Here is a 24636-nt window from a genome sequence, read left to right as displayed (position 1 = left end):
ATACAGTGGGTAATGATACAAAGATAGATAAGAAAGCCTGTGGAGGAGACTAAATAATCACATACGTGATCAGATGACTTAAGACAAAAAATGACACTGTAATGTGACAGGAAAAAGATGACCTTTTTAATAAATGGAGCTGGATCAACTGGATATCAGTATTGAAAATAATCATCACAACTCCTATATCAGACATTATAAGATAATTAATTTGAGGTCTGTCGTAGTACTAAATGTGAAAGTAGTAAATTTTATGTGTAAATGTGAAGAAAATCATAGGAAAATATCTATGTGCCCTTAGGCCAAACAAAGATTTTTAAATAGAATACAAAGAGCACTGAATAGAAAGAAAAAGAAATGGATGTTTCATTAAAATTAAGATCCTCTAAGAGAATAAAATGGCAAATCAATAACTGAGAGAAGATATTTGCAATATGCACCCTTTATATCTAAAACACATATAAAATTCCTTACAATCAATAAGAAAGAATCACAACCAAATTGAACAAAAAATGGAGAAAGGGCTTAAATAATTCACAGAAGAGCCTATCCAAATGGCCACTGAGAGATGAAAAGGTGCTCAACATCATTAGCCATCCAGGAAACGCAAAGTGAAACCACAGTGAGCTATCACTCCACACCTCTTAGAATTGCTAAAATCAGCTGGCAAGGTGACTCATGCCTGTAATTTTGGGAGGCCGAGGCGGGTCAATCACTTGAGGTCAGGAGTTCAAGACCAACCGCGCCAACAGGGCGAAACCCCGTCTCTACTAAAAATACAAAAGTTGACTGGACATAGCAGCACACTCCTGTCATCCCAGCTACTCGGGAGGCTAAGGCAAGAGAATCGCTTGAACCTGGGAGGCAGAGGTTGCAGTGAGCCGAGATCGTACCACTGCACTCCAGCCAAGGTGGCAGAGCAAAACTCCATCTCAAAAGAAAAAAAAAATAGCTAAAATGAAAAAGACACACAATGCCAAGAGGGGGCAAGGATACAGAGTAAACAAAACTCTCATGACATGTTGGTGGAAGTGTAAACTGATACAACTACAGGAGAAAACTACTACACAAATCAACTAAAGCTAAATATATGGATAGCCTACATTCAGCAATTTTAACTCTAGGTGTATACTCAGACATATACAAGAATATTTACAGTAGCTCTATTTGCCCCAAACCAAATGTTTATCAAGAGCACAATGGATAAATTGTGCTAGTATCTGATTAAATGGAAGATCATGCAGCAAAAAGAATGAACAACTCTTGCTACATGTAGCATCATGGATGAATCTCACAAACAATGCAATAATAGAATTGGGATGCAAGGAGCAAATCCTGTATGACTCAACTGATAGAAAATTCAAAACTAGGCAAAACAAATCAATGGGCTTACCGTTTGAATATGGTTACCTTAAGGAGGGTAATGCCTGCAATGTAATATGCGGGTGCTTCTGGGGTACAAGTTGCGTTTTATTTCTTCATCTGCAGACTGGCTACATAGGTGCATTTACTTTGTGATACTGATGACTTGTGTAAACATCCTTACACATGTAATACTTAAAGTTTACTTTAAAGAGAAATACAGAAAAATGTTGTTTCCTTTTCTCTAAAGCAAACATTTAACCTCAGAGAAATTAACTATAGAAAAACATACTGTGTTTTATTTCATCCTACCTGGTTAACGTTATCTGGAATATTTGATAGCCAGCAATAAAAGAGGCCAATCTTGAAAGACTTTGTTTTCCGGAACCACCAACACCCACCAGCAATGCATTTCCACAGGATGTTCGAATTATTCGTGAAATCTGTTTTGAGATTTAAAAAGTGCTTATTTGAAAAAGAAAAAGAAGGATGCAGATATTTACACTTTCTTACACAAAGAGTCCAAATTTTGATCATACGTTTCTAGGCAGTATTAGACTTTTTGCTTGTTAATGGTCTCAGAATCCTTTTTTTTTTTTTTTTTTTTGAGACGGAGTTTCGCTCTTGTTACCCAGGCTGGAGTGCAATGGCGCGATCTCGGCTCACCGCAACCTCCGTTCCCTGGGTTCAGGCAATTCTCCTGCCTCAGCCTCCTGAGTAGCTGGGATTACAGGCACACGCCACCGTGCCCAGCTAATTTTTTGTAATTTTAGTAGAGACGGGGTTTCACCATGTTGACCAGGATGGTCTTGATCTGTTGACCTCGTGATCCACCCACCTCGGCCTCCCAAAGTGCTAGGATTACAGGCTTGAGCCACCGCGCCCAGCCCCTCAGAATCTTTAAAATTAAAATTTAATATTGATTTGTTCAGCTGGTATCTTTCCTTTACCATCTATATTTACATCAGGAAGAACAGAGCAAACCGAATCTACTTCCATTTTAAAACTATTCTGTGTGTGTGTTCAGGTGTGCGCCTGCATATATCATTTTATTATTTTTAGAGCCAGTGGGTAGTGGAGCTGCTCTTCCCAAACTGCAGCAGACATAAGAAATGTTTAGAATTGTTTTTGATTATTCATCAGCCCAACACACTGAACCATGTAGACACCAAACTCAACAATGAATACTAACTCTATCATATCTCTGCCAACAACATTTTTCTTTTAGTACCACAATTCTATTTACAGTGGGGAAAGGGGGACATTTCTAGAAGCCAACTTGGAGAGACAGCCTTTAATCTGGTATTGCTTTTCTATGGTTGATTTCCTCAGTGAAGATAAGACTCAAATTGTGGCTCAAATCTTAGGCAAATTGAAGGCATTGCTAAAAAGCTATCTTTTATATTACTGTCACTGATTAGGGAGAAAGTCTAGATGGATCACTAACTTCACTATCATCACTAAAAATAAATTTTTTTAAAAGACAAATTTTATAGATGGTGGATCAATAATGACACTCTGGTATGTGTAAATTTTATCAATATATTTTAAAATATATTAATCACTTATGGTTTTGCACTCAGAATAGCATCTCGGAACCCCAAGATCTAGACATGGGGAATGCTCAATAATTACTTGTTGAATAGATGAGTATGAAAACAGCCCTTTTTGGTGTTATTTCTAACTGGCTTCTAGTCTATTCTCTCTCCAGTCCTGTATACCAACCTTCCCCCTGTTCCATCACCAGTAAGCCAGTCATAACACTAATGCTTTTTAAAGAACAGAATCCCCATAATATCAAAATATAATTTGAGGGAAGTATATTTTTTCACAAGGTTCTCCATACTATATTTTTTGAGATGGAGTCCCACTCTGTCACTCAGGCTGGAGTACAGTGGCGTAATCTCAGCTCACTGAAACCACTGCCTCATGAGTTCAAACAATTCTCTGCCTCAGCCTCCTGAGTACCTGGGATTACAGGCACCTGCTACCATGCCCAGTGAATTTTTTGTATTTTTGGCAGAGACAGGGTTTCACCATGTTGGCCAGGCTGGTCTTGAACTCCTATCCTCGTGATCTACCTGCCTCACCTTCCCAAAGTGCTGGGATTGCAGGAGTGAGACACTACACCTGACATACTTCCTAAAGGTTCTCCGTACTTTCTTGTCGATTCAGTGTGCCAAAAGCTCTGAATCCAAAACCATCTACCTGCCCTTGAAAGACATTTGCTGTCATGTAGGTAGATTCAAATAAAGGGTTTCTTATTAAGCCTTTGTTTTCTGGACCAGTGAACTGACCCAACCTATTTACACTCTTCTATAGGATATCTGACAGTATATTCTCTCAAAAAATTCATCTATGAAATATACTAAGCTTTTACATGATCTATATATATCAGTAAATAAGGAATAGTTAGAACCTTAATAAGATGAGTCATTGCATCTTTAAAAAACACCAGATCAAGAGATGTTCCTCTAATGAGTTCATTGAACTGTCTCTGGTAAAATTGGAGTTTCTCAGACAGAAAGTCAAAGGATGGCACCTATGGGTGGGGAGAAAGAGAAAAACAGAGTGTTTAAGACCCAAATATGTATTAAAGTAGCAATTGTAAAGACACTCAAAAGTAATTTTAAAATGTATATATCTTTTTTAAATTTTATGGATTTCCAGAGGTGTCTCACATATTAGTCTACTTTTAGTTATTTTCATTTTCTAAGGCCTGAAACTTAACCGCATTACTTGGTTTCTAGTGCAAAATCATTCTGACCCTTCCCTACCAACTCTTATCCATGGTAATTAACACATTCACATAAGAGATATTATTCTTAGTTTTTAGCTTTTTAATATTGTTTGTGGCTTTCAAAAATGTAAAGAAATTTTACAGTATTTATGGAGTCAAATCCACAAGTCTTTGTTCTGAAATAAATCCATACCCATTTTCTTGGTTTTGCAAATTGTTCCTCCCCATCTAATTCTTTGATCTACATAAAACTTTATTTTTGTATTTTAGAGTCAAGGTCTCACTCTGTCACCCAGGCTGGAGTGCAGTGGCCCCATCATAGCTCACTGCAGCCTTGACTTCCTTGGCTCTGCAATCCTCCTACCTCAGCTCCTCCACACTGCGGGAATTACAGGCATAAACCACTTCACCGGTTCTACATGCACCTCAGAATTACTTCGTTACTTATATATAACCTTGTTTTTAAAAGTCCTTTGAAATCTTGTTTCAAATTCCATTAAATCTATATGTTAATTTAGAAAGAATGGTATATTGCTATTTAAGTTTTATCACGTTCATTCCTAGAGGTTTAATATTGTTGCTGTTAAGTAAAATACTTATGTTATATTTTCTGTCTTGTGATTGTTGGCAAGTGTTGGTAAATTTTTTCTGTACAGGGCAAGATAGTAAATATTTTAGGCTTTGTGGCCCATTCAGTCTCTACTCACCCCTGCCATTGTAGTGCAAAAGCAGCTATGGCCAATATTTAAACCAATGGGTGTTTCAGTAAAACCTTATTAATGAACATTGAAATTTGAATTCTACATAATTTTTACATGTCACGCAACATTATTTTATTTATTTATTTTTTTTTGGTAACTATTTAAAAATGGAAAATCACCCGGGGACAGTGGCTCACGCCTGTAATTCTAGCACTTTAGGAGGCTGAGATGGGTGGATCACTTGAGGTTAGGAGTTTGAAACCAGCCTGACCAACATGATGAAACCTTGTCTCTACTAAAAATACAAAATATTAGCCAAATGTGATGGCAGACACCTGTAATCTCAAGACCAACATGGTGAAACCGTGTCTCTACTAAAAATACAAAAACTTAGCCAGGCGTGGTGGCGGGCACGTGTACTCCCAGCTACTAGGGTGGCTGAGGCAGGAGAAGCACTTGAACCCAAAAGGCAGAGGTTGCAGTGAGCAGAGATCACGCCATTGCACTCCAGCCTGGGTGACAGAAAGAGACTCCATCTCATAAATAAATATATAAAATCCTTCTTAGCTAGTAAGTCTGATGAAAACAGGCCAGTGGGCTGGATCTGGCCCAGAAACTGTAATTTGCCAACCCCTGGTATAGGTATAGAGGATAGTTATCTCATATTTATATAATGCGTGGTCACCTTACTGAACTCGCTCTCTCTCTCTCTCTTCCTCTCTTTTTTTTTTTTTTTTTTTTTGAGACAGGTCTTATTCTGTCACCCAGGCTAGAGTGCAGTGGCACAATCTCAGGTCATTGCAGCCTCAATCTTCTGGGCTCAAGTGATCCTCCCACCTCCACCTGTTGAGTAATTGGGAGTACAGGAGCATGCCACCACACCCAGCTAATTTTTTTAATTTTTTTGTAGAAAAGGTCTCACTATTGTTGCCCAGGCTGGTCTCAAACTCCTGGGCTCAAGAAATCCACCCACATCAGTCCCCCAAAGTGCTGGAATTATAGCAACTCCATGGTGGGGCTCTGGTACAAAGATAAATATCTAGTTAGGTGAGTGATCTGAAAACCTCTTTTTAAGAGATGAAAATAAATACCAATTCATATATTTTGGGTACTTCAAACACAGTGTCTTCGGGTTCATCACCAGTTGGTTCTGGCATGTCACGGAGAAAATCCACAAAGTATGGTTCAGGAAGAATACACGATGCTGCTTCAGAGCCAATATTTTCTTCAACTGCACGAATAAGTTGGGCATTGAACCACTGCTCATCTTCAGGGGTTATAAATCTGAAAGGAAAATGTAGTAGTAAGAATATGAAATATGAAAGCATCTTTTCTAACTGAACATGTCCCTTCACGTCTTCTCAGCCCCACCCTGCACCTTCTCAATTCAGGAAAGGGAAACAATATGTTCTGCCTTTTGATAAGAAGGGCATAACCCCATCCAAGAAAGTTATACCATTAGTAGCATTACTTATAGGAAATACAGATGAATCACTTAGTTGGATCAAAAGTCCCTAAAACTTGCGATAGGAGTGCAGAAGTGACAGTCGGGAGTGGACGAGCATCCTCTTTCTGGGTTGGTGGGTTCAGTGCACAAAGGTTCTTTTCGGGTTTACAATATCACAGAGGGATGAGAGGACAAAGAGGAGTAACATTTGACAAGTATCACCTTTGTGTGAGACGTGGTAGATACTTTACAACCTTGTGAAATTAGTATTATCATCCATGGTTTATAGATGAGGAAATGGAGGCCCAGAAAGGTGACTGAATTTAACTTTAATGGGATTGCTTAACTTCAAAGGGATGAAATCAGGTTTCCCCACATAAAACCTACAAACAGCTCACAATTTGTTGAAAAAATGCACAACAAAAATGTGCCTCTGAATGTTAACTCTGATGATCTGGTGATTTATAAAGATGTATTGTAGAAGTCATACTCTAGTAAATTGGCAGAGCATTGTTTTAAAGCGGTGGGCAGGTGAGAGATGCCATTAATGCTTCGCAAGCCCCATAGCAAATTATGACAATGCTCCTTACTCTACTTATCTGAGTAGGCAATGCAAGAATTAACCAGCCAGGCATGGTGACTCACACCTGTAATCCCAACACTTTGGGAGACCAAGGTAGGCGGATCACCTGAGGTCAAGAGTTCAAGACCAGCCTGAGCAACATGGAGAAATCCTGTCTCTACTAAAAATACAAAAAAAATTAGCTGAGCATGGTGGTGCATGCCTGTAATCCCAACTACTTGGGAGGCTGAGGCAGGAGAATAGCTTGCACCCAGGAGGCAGAGGTTGCAGTAAGCCAAGATCACACCATTGAACTCCAGCCTGAGCAACAAGAGCAAAACTCCACCTCAAAAAAAAAAAAAAAGAATTAACTGAGTAGTATAAATTTCTCAGGTCACACATTTAAACTCAAATGCCACAATATGCACCTGTCTGCAATTACTCTGTTGCACTCATGTTTGAACAGTGACAGGAGAGTAGGGATTGAAGTGCACTCCTCAGCTTTTATGGTCAACATTCCTTGCCAAATTCTGGAAAGATCTCGAAGATTGAAGATGTAATGAAATTTAGAAGGAGTTGGCAGCATCTTCACCTAGAGACAAAAAAACGTAACACTCTCAATTAGTTTTCAGATACAACTAAAAGTAGAATTACTTTTAGAACTGTCTCACAAATCCTATTTTAGATAAAATCTGCTGAGTAATTAAATCAAGGTTAACTTCATTTTTAACATCACATACAACACTGATAGAAAAATACATCATGGCCGGGTGTGGTGGCTCAAGCCTGTAGTCCCAGCACTTTGGGAGGCCAAGGCGGGTGGATCACGAGGTCGGCAGATTGAGACCATCCTGGTCAACATGGTGAAACCCCGTCTCTACTAAAAACTACAAAAAATTAGCTGGGCACGGTGGCGTGTGCCTGTAATCCCAGCTACTTAGGAGGCTGAGGCAGGAGAATTGCCTGAACCCAGGGGGCGGAGGTTGCGGTGAGCCAAGATCACGCCATTGCACTCCAGCCTGGGTAACAAGAGCGAAACTCCGTCTCAAAAAAAAAAGAAAGAAAGAAAAATACATCATAAATAAACCAACTTAGGATTTAAAAGACCATAAGCTCTTGGATAGGATGGACTCAAGACAAATGCACTGGATGCAGAGTCCAACGCCTTGTTCTACCACCATCAGTTGGCTTTGAAAAGTCACTTTCCCCAAGTTCTTAAAAGCTATATGAATTGTGGGAATAATTATCCCGAATCATTGGTAGTGTATACATGAAAATAGGTCATAACAAAAAACTGAATGTGAGTTGGTTGTCATGAACAATGAATGTTGACTTTTAAAGTTAATAATGACTGTCTTCTATAAATTGCTTTGATTAAGGTTCTTAATCTGTTAGGATTTCCATAAATATAACTACATATCATAACCTGGATTTTACAGTGTGTTTCCAAACTCAGTTAACAGTCTTTCGTATATCTGTATATCCATAATAAGTGGACAGGCAAGTCTGACATGCAGCTATAAGTACAGCAATAGATGTTTTCTCTGTTAGAGCACCAAGACTGTATTCAGCTATGCTAACTTACTTTCTACCAACTTCTAGAATACAAAATGGCAAAGCTGTAACAATAGCACATTTTTACCCAGAGAGATACCCGTTAAGGGGTAAACTTGAGGTACTCTAGATATGGAAGGTATTGATGGCCATGTATAAAGATCATAATTGATATCATTAGCATCATTTTTAAAAGTAAAAATAATGATAATTCTGGTGATACAAATTCCCCACACAACTATTTCACTAAAGCAAATGCTTTCCTTACCATCTGTTCATAAACGAAGTTCTTTCTATACCGAAAAATTAGCCTATTGAGTTTGTAATTTTTACAGGCTAATTCACAGTGCTAGTTAAAACAGCAAGTAGCATGGGAGATGAAAAGAAAAGACGTGTGTTTTATCAACCACCTATCAACTTCCCTCTTTACTCAGTTCCATTGCAAGCTAAAATGTTCATCCTACCCTCTCAAACATAAAGCATAGAGTTATATTACCAATATGCTAAAACACTCAAAGGGGTAAGGTTATGTAAATATTGCTTTTTTTTTTTTATGGGGTCTTGCTTTGTCGTCCAGGCTGGAGTGCAGTGGCGCAATCTCTGCAGACCGCAACCTCCACCTCCTGGGTTCAAGCAATTCTGCTTCAGCTCCTAAGTAGCTGGGATTGCAGGCACGCGCTACCACGCCCAGCTAATTTTTGTATTTTTAGTAGAGATTGGGTTTCACCATGTTGGTCAGGCTGGTCTCAAACTCCTGACTTTGTGATCTTCCCGCCTCGGCCTCCTAAAGTGCTTGGATTATAGGCGTGAGCCACTGCACCCAGGTGAATATTGCTTTTTTTTTTAAATGATAAAACACTACAGACATGATGGCAGCCATTGGCAACTGAAGCAGTCATTAAGGAGAATCTGTAAAAAATTCTTTTCTTGGGGCTTGGCGCAGTGACTCACGCCTGTAATCCCAACACTTTGAGAGGCCGAGGCGGGTGGATCATGAGGTCAAGAGATCGAAACCATCCTGGTCAACATTGTGAAACACCGTCTCTACTAAAAACACAAAAAAATTAGCTGGGCACGGTGGCACGTGCCTGTAGTCCCAGCTACTCGGGAGGCTGAGGCAGGAGAATTGCCCGAATGCAGGAGGTGGAGGTTGCGATGAGCTGAGATCACGCCATTGCATTCCAGCCTGGGTAACGAGAGTGAGATTCCGTCTCAAAAAAAATTCTTTTCTTTCCTTCTTCTCATTATTTGTTAACCTGCTTCTTTCCTTCTCTTCTATTTCCCTCTGCTTTTCATCACCTTCTTTCTCTTCTCACCTGCTTCTGCTTTAAAGCTATATAAAGTAATATAAAGTTGGGCTGATAGACAAGGCATGAATGGATTAAAAGATAGACAGGGCTTTGTGAAGGTGGGAGATTTGAAGAAAAGATACAAAGAAAGCTGCTTATGTAGAGGTGGGCAGAGGAGGAAGATTCATTCATTTTTCAATGACTGAGCACCTCTCCCCAGTACTTAAGAAGACACAGTGGTAAACAGAGGACAGCTAACTCTGCTGCTATCAAGGGGGAGTTTATTTTAGTTGGGGGAGCCTGAGAATGAACAGGAAAACAAATATATATGTAAAGCAAATAATGATAGAAGCCATGGTTAAAAATCAGAGTCAGGAGACATAATGACTAGGATAGGGACACAGGCAGTCACTTTAGAGGACAATCGAGGATAGTCCCTCTGAAGGTAAGAATGATGAGCCTAGCAGTGCAATAAACCTGGGGTGCTCAAGGAAACATGAGCAGGGCAACTCAGCTGGAACAGGATGATAGAGGGCAAGGGAAGTAAGCAGAGCCTGCTGACATTGTAAGTGGAACTGGGAATCTACTGGTGGTTTTAAGAAGGAATAAAGATCTCTGGTTTACTTTTTTAAAAATATCATCTAGGACTGTGAAAAGAACAGACTCTAAGACAGAAAGAAGAAAGCAAGGAGATTGGTTAGGAAGTTACTGAAGGGACAGGGGACAGGTGATAGGAGCACTCATCAGGGTGGTCATGGGGGATGGCGACAAGGGCTCAGCTTTGGGATAGATTTTCAAGGGGAGGTCACTGAGATTTACTGATGGACTGGATGTAGGCCATGAGAAAGACATAAATTAAGGATGATGCCCCATATTTTTAGCCTAAGAAGCAGAATAATTGGTGTTGCTACTAAGATGCAGAAATCTGAGGGAGGATTGTATTTAAGGACATTTAAGAGTTCTGTTTGGACACGGTAACTTTGAGATGAGTATCCGACATCAAACACTGATGTCTAATAAGCAGTAAGAAATCAGCCTGAAGGCAGGCAGAGAGGCCTGGGATGGAGATATCCATTTTGAAGTCATTGCCACAGGGATGGTGTTTAAAGCGCTGAAGCTGGATGAAGCCACCTAGGGAAAGAATGTAGATAGGCAAGAGGGCCCAGCATCGAGACCAGGTACATTTCAGGATTTAGAGAAGGGGAAGAAGAAGGGGGACTTTAAAGAAGTAGCCAGTGAGCTAGGAAGAAAACCAAGTCTATGGGGACCCTCTGAAGCCAAGAGAAGAAAATACCTAGAGGGATCATTTAGGTCAAATGCTGCTAAAAAGTCAGGTAAGAGGAGGAGGAAAATTAACCTTGAGATGTGGCAAGATCGAGGTCTTTGGTGACCTTGATGAGAACACTGGGAATGAAAGCTTGTGCAGAATGGGTCAAAAAGGTAAAGAAAAAACACTGAGGATGTGGGGCCAGGAAACATCCAAATAACAAAAGAAACTGATGGAGAGACACCCGGCAGGGCAAAGCCTTTCAGAAAACTACATAAATAAGCACATTAAACTGAGCAACAGTCCTACTGGAAACCACAGAAAACTATCTCAGACGCTCAGTCCTTGCCACTCATTTTGCAGTCTCTTCAAACGAGGCACAATGGCACGTGTAAAGGCTTTGTGTTGACAAGGAACAAGGCCCCACACTCATCACTGAAGGTGGCCATGTGGAAGAGCATCTCATAAGAAACCCCAAATTCCTCTTCTGATAATTCTGTATCTAGAAATCCCCCAATCTACCAGGAATCTGAAAGGCTGGCACACTCCAGGTTTCCCAGGAGACAAGCACCTGCCCACATGTGTGTAATTGGCCTAATGGATGTGTAGTGAATTATGACAACTAATCCCTATCTCCTTCATGACTTTTTGTCAAATATATCAACCTCGTTTTTATCTCAGAGCTATACCTAATTGCCTTTTTATGAGTACTGCCTTAAGTCATCTGGGGAAAGCCACAGGTTTGCTGAGTTTTACTTAGGACACTGACTTGTGTATGCAAATCCAGCCAATTTTTGTTAAGAACACTTCCATCTATTTACTAACTCACGCTCCAGCTCAGAGAAACACATAAGTTAGACTTCAAGTCCTAGTTGGCTGAGAATATATGTAAATCCATGTATTCAGTCAGTCAGTAAGCATTTGAGTGTCTGACATAGTTTGGTGGAGGGAGACAGATAACACAAACAAAGATTTACAAATCAGAGTAGCAGGTGGAAATGCAGTGTTCTCATTTCAGCAAAATTCTACTTTGTCTTGGATGTCATGTCTGGTTTACAGTAACATCTCATACATATGGAAAGCATCATTTAGTCAGAACATTTGCTCCCTGGAAGGAAAAGGTGTCATAAATCTATTTGAGCACCTAATTTGTCTTTTCCAAAAAAAACCACTACATATGATATTATGATAACTTAATGAGCCACAAGGTGAAAACCAGGGCTGAATAATAGTTGCCTTCTTAAAAGTTATTGACAACAAACCATTCTGTACCTTAGTCCATTGCCACAGCACTCTGCCCACTGAGACTAAATTCGCAATCATCTCACATATTTGAGGCTTGAAACGTCTACAAGGATCAAAGTATCCACATCCAATAATTCCTGAAAAATAAGCAGGATTGAAGGTATAAGCTTAGTAAAAAGTTTCAAAGTATATGTTTATCCCAGTGAGCAAATCATTACAAGGCTAAGCTGGGTGTTGTTCAGAATCTCTCTCAAGGGATCAACTAAGACTGGGAATCAGTAGTGGATCCAGCGAAGCTTAGTATGCAGTGATAAGTGTTTTATAAGTATTGACTCACTTAATCCCCCACCCAGCACCCTACAAGAAAGAATACAAGGTAGATATTATTATTACTAGTCCCATTTTAATCTGAGCTTAGTAACTTGCTCAAGGTTACACGGCTTGTGTGCACACAAATTTGAGATGTGAACCCATGCAACGTGGCCCTAGAGTCTGGAAATCAGTGTTTACCCTGAAGCATATGTGAGCTTAGAGATATCTCCCTCATCTTACAGAGAAGGAGACCAGGCCCAGACAGGTGAAGTCGATTGTTCAAGGTCACATGGATTGGTATTGGCAGAACTGGAATCAGGACCACTCTTTCCAGCCTACAGTCAGTCACCACTCTGGCCTGGACTAGACACGTAACATTCCTAGGGAACACCCAACACAGTGATGGTCTGACTGTTATCATCACTCTCAGAAAGACTGGGCTGTAGGTTTATAGACTCTTCTTAAAGTCTCAAAATATCTTTTAGACTGTAGAAAGATTTACTCTGTTTCACTGCAGTGAGACTACATGCGGCATAGCGTGTTCAGTTCTGAGCATGGTACTTTCAGAGGAATATAAATATGATTATCTTCTTAGAGATGCCGAACAGGTTTATGAAGAGTGAAGACTAAAGAAACTGGAGTTTGTTCACACTGATTGAAGAATCGCCCTGGGGAAACGTGACATTTTCCTCCAAATCATGATTGATTGTGCTAAATGCCTGTAAGGCCCTTTTGCTTCCTGAAATCCTATATTCTAGATTTCCAGCTTCCCGTGGGACAAACATGTTATAAGAAGCATGAGATGGGGATTAGCACCACCCCTCTGCCATGCACTAGCTAAAGGGCCTTGACTGGGCAGTTATTTCAATTCTCCGAGGCTCAGTTTCTGGTTGGTTTATTTTCCATATTTGTTTAAATGTATCAGTTATAATGAAGAGTATGTCAAATAAGCTTAACAAATAAGCAAACCCTCATGTACAGGCCACCAGACTGATAAATACAACCTTGCGCAGCACATTAGAAGCTCCTGTACAATCATCCTTGCTCACAACTCCTCCCTTCCACCAGGGGTCACCACTTCTCCAACTTGAATATAATTAGTAACTTGCTTTCCTTTATAGCTTCACCGCTTAGGTCTTTGAACTTTTGAACTTTTTTAAAAAAACTTTTGAAATTCAGTTTAGTGGAATTATATTTTCCTGTGATTTGCTTCTTCCATTCAGCATTGTATTTCTGGGCTTCATCCATGGTGAAGCATGTAACTGTATTCATTCATTTTCACTGCTGCATAGCAGGCCACTGTGTGCCTGTGATGGAATGCATTTACCCAGTTTTACTAGTGTTAAATAGCTGGATTATTTCACGTTTTTGCCATCATGCATACTGCACTATGAGCATTATTGTATAAGTCTGCTGGCATGCATGTGCAAAATCAACTACAAATGGATTGAGGCCCCAGATATGGAAAGCGAAACTTAATGTCTGGAAGAAAACATAAAAGAATACTTGGCCGGGCGCGGTGGCTCAAGCCTGTAATCCCAGCACTTTGGGAGGCCGAGGCGGGTGGATCACAAGGTCATGAGATTGAGACCATCCTGGTCAAAGTGGTGAAACCCCGTCTCTCCTAAAGATACAAAAAATTAGCTGGGCATGGTGGCGCGTGCCTGTAATCCCAGCTACTTGGGAGGCTGAGGCAGGAGAATTGCCTGAACCCAGGAGGCGGAAGTTGCGGTGAGCCGAGATCGTGCCATTGCACTTCAGCCTGGGTAACAAGAGTGAAACTCCGTCTCAAAAAAAAAAAAAAAAAAAAAAAAAAAAAAAAAAAAAAAGAATACTTGTATGATGTCTGGGTAGAAAAGAACTTCTTGAGACTCAGAAAGCCCAAACCATTAAAAAAATGATAATTTGGTATAAACCTAGAAGTGGAACCACTAGGGATGGGCATGTGCCCTATTTTACCAGCAGTAATGCCAAATTGTTATCCAAAGGGTTTTAGCAATTGACACTCCCACCAGCAGGCAATGAGAGTCTCAGTTGCTTCATATTCTCACTAATGCTTTATTTTGTCAGAATTTTTTAGTTTTGCAATTCTAGTAGGTATGAAATGGTATTGCTTGGTGTTTCTCAATTGTATTTTCCAAATAATAATGATGTTTACCAGTTTCACTTTGTTTTTTGGCTATTTAGTTTCCTCTTTTTAAAGTGCCTTAATTGTTTGCCCATTTTTATATCAGGTTGTTCACTTTTCTTGACTGATTTATAGGATTTCTATAAATATTCAGAATATGAATTTTGTGTTATTATTATATATGTTAAAATTTTTCTTCTGCTTTGAGGCTTTTCACTCTCTTAATGTTATTTTTTAATGTAGAGAAGTTTTACATTTCAATTTATTCACACTTGTATATTTTTTCTTTATTTTTGTGCTTTCTGAGTCTCATTTATGAAGTCCTTTCTTACTTAGAGGTCACTCAGCTATTTCTGTATATTTTCTTCCAAATGTTTTATAGCCTTGACTTCCATATTTAGGTCCTTAATCCATCTCTAGTTGATCTTGTTCTTGGCATGAGGTAGCTGTCTAAATTCAATTATCTCCCTATAAGAATTACTAAGTATCCCAGAACTACTTATTAAAAATCTGCCCTTTCCCTTCTGACTATACTACTTGCTGTATCAAATAATTAATATTCTTATATGCATGGGTCTGTTTCTCATGTGTGTATGTAAGAGGTTTTGGGGGCTTGGGGGTTTGTTTCTTGGTTTTTTAGACAGAATCTTACTCTGCTACCCAGGCTCGAATATAGTGATGTGATCATAGCTCACTGCAGCCTCAACCTCTCAGGCTCAAGCAATCCTCTGGCCTCAGCCTCCCAAGTAGCTGGGACTACAGACATGTGCCATCATACCCAGCTAATCTTTTAAACTTTCTGTAGAAATCAAATCTATGTGCCCGGGCTGGTTGTGAACTCCTGACCTCCAGAAATCCTCCCACCTTGGTCTTCCAAAGTGCTAAGATTATAAGAGTGGCCTGGTCTATACATAAGTTATGATGGTACAATTTATGTGATTTGATATCACATTTGATGTCAAGAATCTAATTTTCATTAACGTATCAAAGTGCTATATTTGACTTTGTATAATACAGCATTAATTTGTGATCTTTGTGCTGTCATTCATTAGCCCAAATCTCTGATTAACCATATCCTGAAAACCAAAACACAAAGGTTCCTTACATCTAATGCTAGCTTCAATAAGCTTGTTTTTAAATATCTCTGAGTCTTAGAATAGGCTACAAAAATGGGTCATCTTAATATTTAGTCCCTCTTTCCTGGTATTTAGCTCTCCACTTCACATACCTAACCCACTTTAGATAAAGCCTGTCTCTTAAATGAAGTTCTGTGTAGTTTGTGTCCATTATGTAATGCAATAAAATAATTAAACACTAAGAATATTCATACCAAAAATTTTGTCTATTGAATCATTTGAAGGTAATGTACAATTAAACACAGTAAATTGTCTTTTTAAACGTTGTGGAATATCATTTCGACCACCTCCAGGGTGGATCATTGCTGCTATGAGCTGCACATCAACAATAGTAGTGAAGTCTCCAGGCTTGTCCAAGCTGTACATTCCTTCCATTTCCATCATCTGTCGCACAATCTCATTAGTTATCTGAAATTTCACACAGCAATATTTGTGTAACATATCACTATCATATTCCTCCATAACTTTAATAAAACAGTACAAATGAAATTAGAAGAAAACATTCAACTCTTATCAATGATGTGTTTGTGAATGTCAACGATCACCTTCAAGGTAATTTGACTTAAATGATGCCACCCATGAACTCTAGATCATAAGTTAAACATGCATGGTTCAAGTCCAAGGTGCCCTTCACAACACTAATCAAACTAATTTCCAAATAAATTTAGATATGAGTTATATTTGGTTAAATTACATTAGTAGTCCAAGTTACAGCAAGTTTTGCTGCATACATCTTTCATACTCAAAATTCAACACTTAAAAACCTTTAGATCAGAATGTAGGATGTTTCAGTCCTGAGCTTCCAATATCATATTACTGACTCTTTTGGTTTTTGGTTCTATGTTCTCATCTTATCTTCTCTGCAGCCTCCAACACTGCCAACCCCCCTCCTTGAAAATGATTCCTCTCTTGTTTTCAGAAGAGTTGTTTCTTTCCAGGTCCATCTCAGGACTCCAGGATCACTTCCTAAGCCACTCTTTGTCCACCCATCCCTCACATGTAACCCTTCTCCAGGGTTCCATCCTGGGCTCCTTCCTCTTCTCATTATTCCAGGGAATGCCATCTCAACCCTACATTCTAAAAAATCTCAAACCTGTAACTCTAGCTTCAGATTCCCTTCTAAGCTCTACACCTATATATTCAAGTCTCTGTTGAGCATCTCTTAGTGAATATCACACAAGCACCTCAAATGTAACAATCTTTCATTCAACCAACATTTCATGAATGACTACTGTGTGCCAGCCTCTCATTGTAGCATAAACAAAATTTTCTGTCTTCATGAAGCACACATTCCAATGGTGAGAGACAAGATGTAGGATGCATGTTGATAGGTAAATAAAACGGTACACTCTCAGACCTTTGTAGAATATAGAAGGTGCTCAAGGATGTGACTCAAGGAGAGCAGGGAAGACTTCACCTGACATGAATATAAGCCAAGACCTGAAGAAGGTGAGAAAACAGGCCAGTTCAATACCTAGGGAAAGAGCATTCTAGGCAGAGGAAACCGCAAGCGTATACAAAGATCAGTAAATGCGGTATAAGCAAAGAGTCATGGGAAGAGCGAGATAAGGTCAAAATGTGTAGGGTCTTGGGTCATGATAAGGATTTTGGTATTTATATTTTACAAGTCTCTCTGGAGGATGTTGAGCAGAAGAGTATGTGGTGATCTGACTCTTGTTTTAATTGGTTGATGATGTGAGAACAAGCTGAGCGGGGTAAGGGAAACAGGAGGCAGTGAGGGGGCATTTGTAATGATCAAGAAGAGAGCTGGTGGTTGCTGGCACCAGGTGGTAGCAATGGAGGTGATAAGCAGTGGCCAAATTTTAGATACAGTGTGAAGATAGAGTCAACATGATTTTCCCACACAGTGAATGTGGAGGTGCTATTTGCTGAGAGAAGACTGTCGGAAGGGCAGGTGCTGGAGGTGCTAAGTTTGCAATCCAACCAGACATCCCTAGTTGGGTATGTGAGTTTGGAATTCAGGAGCACTTCAGCTTACAGAAGATAAGCCTGAACCTGATCTAAACATGCCTCCCCCTCCTTGCCTTCCAGGAACTGCTGAGGTCTATCTGCCTTGGAGCAGACACAGGCCATACAGAACTGTTTGGTTTTTTGCCTCAGGATGAGTACTAAGCTTCTACACTGTCTGAGGTGAACAGGGATAAAAAGCGGAATGGGACCCATCCTGGTAGAACTAAAGTAGATGGTGTCAATGAGGCAGTGTAGGTCGGTGGGAGGGAGGTACTGGGGATTCCACCAGGAGCATGTGGACTTCTGGCAGCATGGGTGAGGTCTTCTAATGGGGAGTGACCTAGGTTGATAGATGATCACAACTAGGACCATGGCATGTGGCCCAGTTAAATAAATACATTGTTGTTTGGTTTTCATGTTTTGTTTTTGTTTTTTTGAACATCAGGTGCTCCTCAGAGATTACGCAGAGGAAGAGGTTAGAGCAATGATAAAACCCCGGGGAAAGGCAGAAGAGAGGAGCTAAGGAAAGATACTGAAGTTAAGTAGCCAAAGAGACAGGAGGCATTTGTTGCAGAAAACCACATAGGAGTTGAGCATGGTGGCTCATGCCTGAAATCCCAGCACTTTGGGAGGCCCAAGCGGGAGAATCACCTGAAGTCAGGAGTTCAAGACCAGCCTGGCCAACATGATGAAATCCTGTCTCTACTAAAAATACAAAAATTAGCTGGGCTTGGTGGTGGGTGCCTGTGATCCCAGTTACTCGGAAGGCTGAAGCAGGGAGAACTGCTTGAGCCGGGAGGCAGAGGTTGCAGTGAGATGAGATCATGCCACTGCACTTGAGCCTGGACAACAGAGCAAGACTGTCTCCAAAAAGAAAAAAAAGCATGCAGAGATTTCAAGAAGGGAGAAAGTCAGCTATAACAGAAAAGTCAAAAAAAGACTGAGGATTGACAGTAGACTTAAAAACATGACGTTTTCAACCAAGTTATTAACATTTATATATATTATATATATATATACACACACATACATAAAAATACTAATTCAGGATCATCTATATAAGATATTTCAGTCATACCTGATCTCCCCACTCATTAATCACAGGCATATTAATATCATCAATAAATACAGTCATTTTTCTCCCTCCTGGTGGCCCATATGTGCTTCCCATTCGCTTATCCACATAGCTTTCAATTGTTCTCTAGAGAGAAGGAAATGGTTTGTCTTAGGTGTTAGATTTTAATCCATATTTCTAAAAATATTGAGCATTCTTTTCAAAGTAGAATATAATTTACTTATGCATTTAATGAGTATACATATAATTATTAAAATATATGTTGTTAAGTTTTCAAAAAATAAGGCATGTTATCCTTCATTTACATTACAATTGATATGCTCCAACATTCAGCTCCAGTCTCAATATTAGGTCAAACTAGGCTATTTGGATTTGGCTTCAGCCTTAGCCTTAGGAAAGCTAAATAGCTGAATGCCAAGTGCAGCATGATTTCTTTTGAATATATAATATCGTTACATTTTATATGTGTACACATTTTATTGTAACCACTAATTTAAAATGTATTATGTTTATAATATTACAGCAAAGGATGGATTTTACCTGAAACATCATTGGTTCTGTGGCAGATGAAAAGTTTAAACTTTTAGATAGCTGTATTTCAGGATCATATTTTTTCAAATAGGCCTTAACCATGACAGTTTTTGCAGTTCCCTGCTCTCCTGTGAGCAAAACAGCCTGCAATCATAGGATAATCGTGTTGAAATGTGTTACATGTTTAGTTTCAAGTATCTTATGATTCTACGGTAGTCTTCTATAAATTAACATAACTAATTTTTAATAACTTTTTAGAGTTACATCTACATCAAAATAAGTCCCAGTCGCATTACAGATTTAAGCATAAAACATGTACGATAAAAGTGCTGGAAGAAAATATGATTGCATATTCCCATGGCCTCCGGAGTATGAAAGAGACTTTGTAAGCAGACACCCACTTTCCTTAGCAACCTGGAGTCAGCAGTTCAGAGGCTATTGAGTTGGAGTGTCTCCTTGGTGTTTCCCTCAAATGACACTACCTACAGGCCCTTGTGTTGAAATCTGATTTTTCTATCTGTAGTGTGTGAAAAGGGTTGTGTTTCTTCTGTGGTTTGTGATGATTTAAGCAACTATCTATTAAACTTACTTTATGTTGTTTTGCAATGGTGTCTATCAAAAAATTTGTTCTAACATTGTCAACATTTGGAACCAAAATTGATGCATATTCTGGAACACTGTCAGCTGGATAATAATATGGCTGAAGTTTCTTATTCCAGTGCTCCCAATCGCCTATAGAATAAGTAAAATTTCATCTTAATAGAACTATCTTCTGCGAAAGTTATCTCATAATACAAAAATATTAAATGCAATAAACAATCAATAGAATCATATAAACATTTAAAATGTTTTTCCTAAACCACGTTAACATATCTGCTTATCTTATGTCTATGGCATTTGATAATTTTTTTCCTTTTTTATAAAGTCAGCTTTAAAAAAAAAACTTTGAGGTTCAGTGATACACATGTAGGATTGTTACACAGGTAAATTGCTTGTCACAGGGGTTTGGTTGTACAGATGATTTCATCACCAGGTAATAAGCATAGTATCCAATAGGTACTGTTTTGATCCCCACCCTCAACCCTCAAGTAGGCCCCAGTGTCTGTTTCTTTCTTTGCATCCCTGTGTACTCAACATTTAGCTCCCACTTGTAAGTGAAAATATGCAGTATTTGATTTTCTATTCCTGAGTTAGTCTGCTTAGGATAATGGCTTCCAGCTCCACCCATGTTTCTTCAAAGGACATAATCTCATACTTTTTACGGCTGCATAGTATTCCATGATGTATGGATATCAAATTTTCTTTATCCAGTCTACTACTGATGGGCATTTAAGTTGATTCCATGTCTTTTCTATTGTGAATAGTGCTGCAAAGAACAATTTACATTCCTTTGGGTATATACCCAATAATGAGATTGGTGGGTCAGATGGTAGGTCTGGTTTAATCACCAAACTGCTTTCCACAATGGCTGGACTAATTTACATTCAGACTAGCAGTGTAGAAGCATTTCTTTTTCTCTACAACCTCCCCAGCATCTGTTATATTTTGTAAAGTTGACTTTTAAATTGCTAAGTCACCCATCTAGAGAAATCCAGCCTGAAATGGAATTAAAATCAGCTGGTAGTAAAACCAATAATGTAATGGTACCTAGCAGAAAAGCCACATTACCTGAAAATATGGGAAGACCAAAAAGAGTAAACCGTTTACTAGATAGATATAGACTATTTGCCATAAGAAATTGATTTCAAAAGTTTATTTACATTTTAGCATCTCTGTCTGTTCCTTACAATCTACAGTACCATACCATTGCTGTTGCTAGACAAATTGTATTAGTGTTATTCCTACCACTGTCATTCAGATTGAATTACTCTCATCGATAAGTTTAGCCTCTATTTTAAATGTCTTCAAAAAGATTATACAATGATTCAGAATGATACCAAAAAGTTACTGCGTACACAGAATGCATGGAAAGAGAGCACACGTTTGATATTGGCAAACCAAATATTCATCATTGGAGTAATAACCCCAGTTTCATGTTTTCTTGATAAAGTAAGCAAAAATAAGTATGTTTAACTTCTAAAACTCTGCCAAACTCTTTTCCAAAGTGGCTGTGCCATTTTGTAGCATATGAGAGCTCTGGATGCTCTATTACCTCACCAATATTTGGCATTATTAACCTTTTTAACTGTAGACAGTCCAGTGGCTGTGTGATGATATCCCATTGTGGGGATTTTTTGTTTTTGTTTTTGTTTTTTTTGAGACAATGTCTGGCTCTGTGGCCTAGGCTGAAGTGTAGTGGTGCCATCTCGGCTCACTGCAATCTCTGCCTCCAGGTTCAAGTGATTTCCCTGCCTCGACCTCCCAAGTAGATGGGATTACAGGTACCCACCACCATGCCTGGCTAGTTTCTGTATTTTTAGTAGAGACAAGGTTTCACCATGTTGACCAGACTGATGTCCAACTGCTGACTTCAAATGATCTGTCCACCTTGGCCTCCCAAAGTGCTGGGATTACAGGAATGAGTCAGTGCACCAGGCCTCCATTATGGTTTTAATTTGCATTTCCCTGATGACCAGCGATGGTGAATATCTTTCACATGCTTTCATCACCTTTTACATATCTTATTTAGTGAAGTATCATTTGAAATTTCCTGCCCATTTTAAAATTTAGATTGGTTGCCTATTGATAGTTACTGGATTATAAGAGTTCTTAACATATTCTGGATAACTTTTTTTTATCAGATATCTATGTTTCAAATAGTTCTTTACAGTCTGTGTTTGGACTTTTCATTTTCTTAAGAGTGACTTTTAAGTAGATAAAGAGATATTTCCCACCATTGCACTGGCTAGATTTTGCTATTTAAAATAGTAAAATAATCTTTAAATAATGTTTAAATAAGATCTGTCCCCTTATTTAAGCCTTCTTTAATTTCTCTCAGTGTAGTTTTACAGTTTTAGTGCATGGATCTTACACATATTTTATTAAATTTATTCCTAAGTATTCTCTTTAGATTCTATTTTTATTTGTTTTTAAGACAGAGTCTCACTCTGCCACCTAGGCTGGAGTGCAGTGGCACACTCTCAGCTCACTGCAACCTCCACCTCCTGGGTTCAAGCGATTCTCGTGCCTCAGCCTCCTGAGTAGCTGGGATTACAGGCACGCACCACAATGCCTAGCTAATTTTTTATATATATTTTTTTTTTAGTAGAGACGGGGTTTCACCATGTTGGCCAGATTGGTCCTAAACTCCTGACCTCAGGTGAGCTGCCCCTACTTGGCATCCGAAAGTTCTGGGATTATAGGTATAAGCCACCGTACCTAGCCTTGGATTCTATTTTAACTGATGTTTTTAAACTTGAATTTTCAATTGTTTGTTGTGAGCATATGGAAATATAACTTATGATACTATAGGGCCCTTTTGTCCGGTGACCTTCTAAACTCCTCTAGTGGTTCTAATAACTTTTTGAAGATTCCACAGACGGTCATGTCATCTGCAAATAAAGAGAACTTTACTTGTTCTTTTCTAATCTGTAGACATTTAATTCCCCCCCCCCCCATTGCACTGTTGAATTTCTAGTAAGTGTAGACTAGAAATGAAGTCGAATAGAGGTGAGAAAGACAAACTTGTTTTGTTCCCGATCTTGGGAAGGATGCATTCAGTGGTCTACCATTACGTATAACATTAGCCTTAGGTTTTCTGTAGATGTTCTTTGCCCCAATAAGAAAGTTCCTATTTTATCACAAAAGAGAGTTAAATTTTGCCAAATGCTTTTCTTCATCCACTAAGATGACTGTTTATGGCTTGTTTAGTTTTTAGTCTGATATAGAAGATTAAATTGATCAGCTTTTGAATGTTGATCTTCCATTTCTAGAGTAAAAGCCACAGTTGGACTTCATGTGTTAGCCTTTTTGTATACTCCTAGATTTGTTATGATTTATTTAAAGTTTGTGTCAATGTTTCTGAGGAATATTGGTCTATGTTTTTTTCTTCTTGGAATGTTTTTCTTTGGTTTTGGTGTCAGGGTAACACTGTCCTTATACAATGGGTTGGGAAGTGTTTCTTCCTATTGCATGTTTTATATCTTTTGGAAGAGTTTGTGCACAGTTGGTGTTATTTCTTTCTTAAATATTTGGTAGAATTCACCAATAAAATCATCTGAGCCTGGAGTTTTTCTTTGTGGGAAGGTTTTTAACTACAAATTCAATTTCTTTAGTAGATATAGGACTATTAGGATATATATTTCTTCTTTTTAAATTTTATTGTAAATTGAAAAATTATAATTATATATATATATTTAAGAGGAGCAAAATAATGTTATGGTTTATGGATACAATGTGGAATTATTACAAGCAAATCAACACATCAATCACCTGAAATGCTTGCCATTTTTTGTGTTGAAAATATTTGAAATTTACTCTCTTAGCAATTTTGAAATGTACAACACATTGTTATTAACTTTATTCGCCATGCTGCACAATATCTAGTTCTTCTTGATAATGTTTGGTAGTTTATATCTTTCGAGGAATGTGTCCATTTCATCTACATTGTCAAATATGTTTTTGTAAAGTTGTTTCTAATACTCACTTCATGTTTTTAATGTTTGTGGGGTCTGTAGTTATGTTCTCTCTTTCATCCTAGACTATGGTATGTGTGTCTTCTCTTTGGTCTGATGTCTCTAATAAGAGATTTATTTGATTGATCTTTTCAGATCCATCTTTCGGTTTCATTGATTTTTTCTGTTGCTGTTCTATTTTCTGTTTCATTGATTTCTGCTTTGATCATTGTTCTTTCTTCTGCTTACTTGGGTTTAATTTGCTCTTCTTTTTCTAACTTACTAAGGAAGAAGTTGAAATCACTGTTTTGAGACCTTTCTTCTTTTCTAATACACACATAAAGTGCTGTAAAGTCTCCCTATTGAAAATTATTATATGACCCAGAATATCTTGGTAACTGTTTAATGTGTACTTGAAATGAATGTATATTCTGCTATTTTGGGCTGGAGCATTCTATAATTTTGAATTAGGGGTATTGATAGTGTTGTTAAAATCTTGCATATACTACTAATTTTGTCTACTTGTTCTATCAGTTATTCAGAATATTGACCTCTTTACTGTAATTGTGGATTTGTCTATCCATTTCTGTTGTTCTCTGACGCTTCCTCTCTGTGCAGATTCCTCCACTCTCTGGTGCTCTGCCCTGAAAATTCCAGCCACCTTGGCCTCAAAGCAACCTCCGTCTCCACATTTTGGTGAGACAGCCAATTCTGTTTGATCTTCCTCCCCTCCCTGAGCTGCTGCTTCAAACTGCATCCACGC

The 24636-nt window shown here is 38.7% G+C and overlaps 1 protein-coding gene across 8 annotated transcripts in view; it reads right to left on the bottom strand.

Annotated features, from left to right (window-relative positions):
• The window catches only part of DNAH8 (dynein axonemal heavy chain 8), a 346427-nt gene that overhangs the window by 137526 nt on the left and 184265 nt on the right, over positions 1–24636 (bottom strand). For all 8 annotated transcript variants that reach the window (XM_054254946.2, XM_054254948.2, XM_054254949.2 and 5 more), the window contains 9 exons: positions 19910–20052; positions 19330–19464; positions 18793–18915; positions 15938–16151; positions 12195–12304; positions 7241–7404; positions 5895–6087; positions 3782–3904; positions 1675–1805 (listed from right to left, as the gene is read on the bottom strand). In XM_054254946.2, coding sequence (XP_054110921.2) covers positions 1675–1805; positions 3782–3904; positions 5895–6087; positions 7241–7404; positions 12195–12304; positions 15938–16151; positions 18793–18915; positions 19330–19464; positions 19910–20052 — 1336 coding nt within the window. The remainder of the gene's footprint in view (positions 1–1674; positions 1806–3781; positions 3905–5894; positions 6088–7240; positions 7405–12194; positions 12305–15937; positions 16152–18792; positions 18916–19329; positions 19465–19909; positions 20053–24636) is intronic.

Source organism: Callithrix jacchus, chromosome 4 (genome assembly GCF_049354715.1).
Source record: "Callithrix jacchus isolate 240 chromosome 4, calJac240_pri, whole genome shotgun sequence".
NCBI classification, from domain to species: domain Eukaryota; kingdom Metazoa; phylum Chordata; class Mammalia; order Primates; family Cebidae; genus Callithrix; species Callithrix jacchus.
The sequence above is the reverse complement of the archived record's forward strand: the minus strand, read 5'-3'. Positions and strand labels throughout refer to the sequence as shown.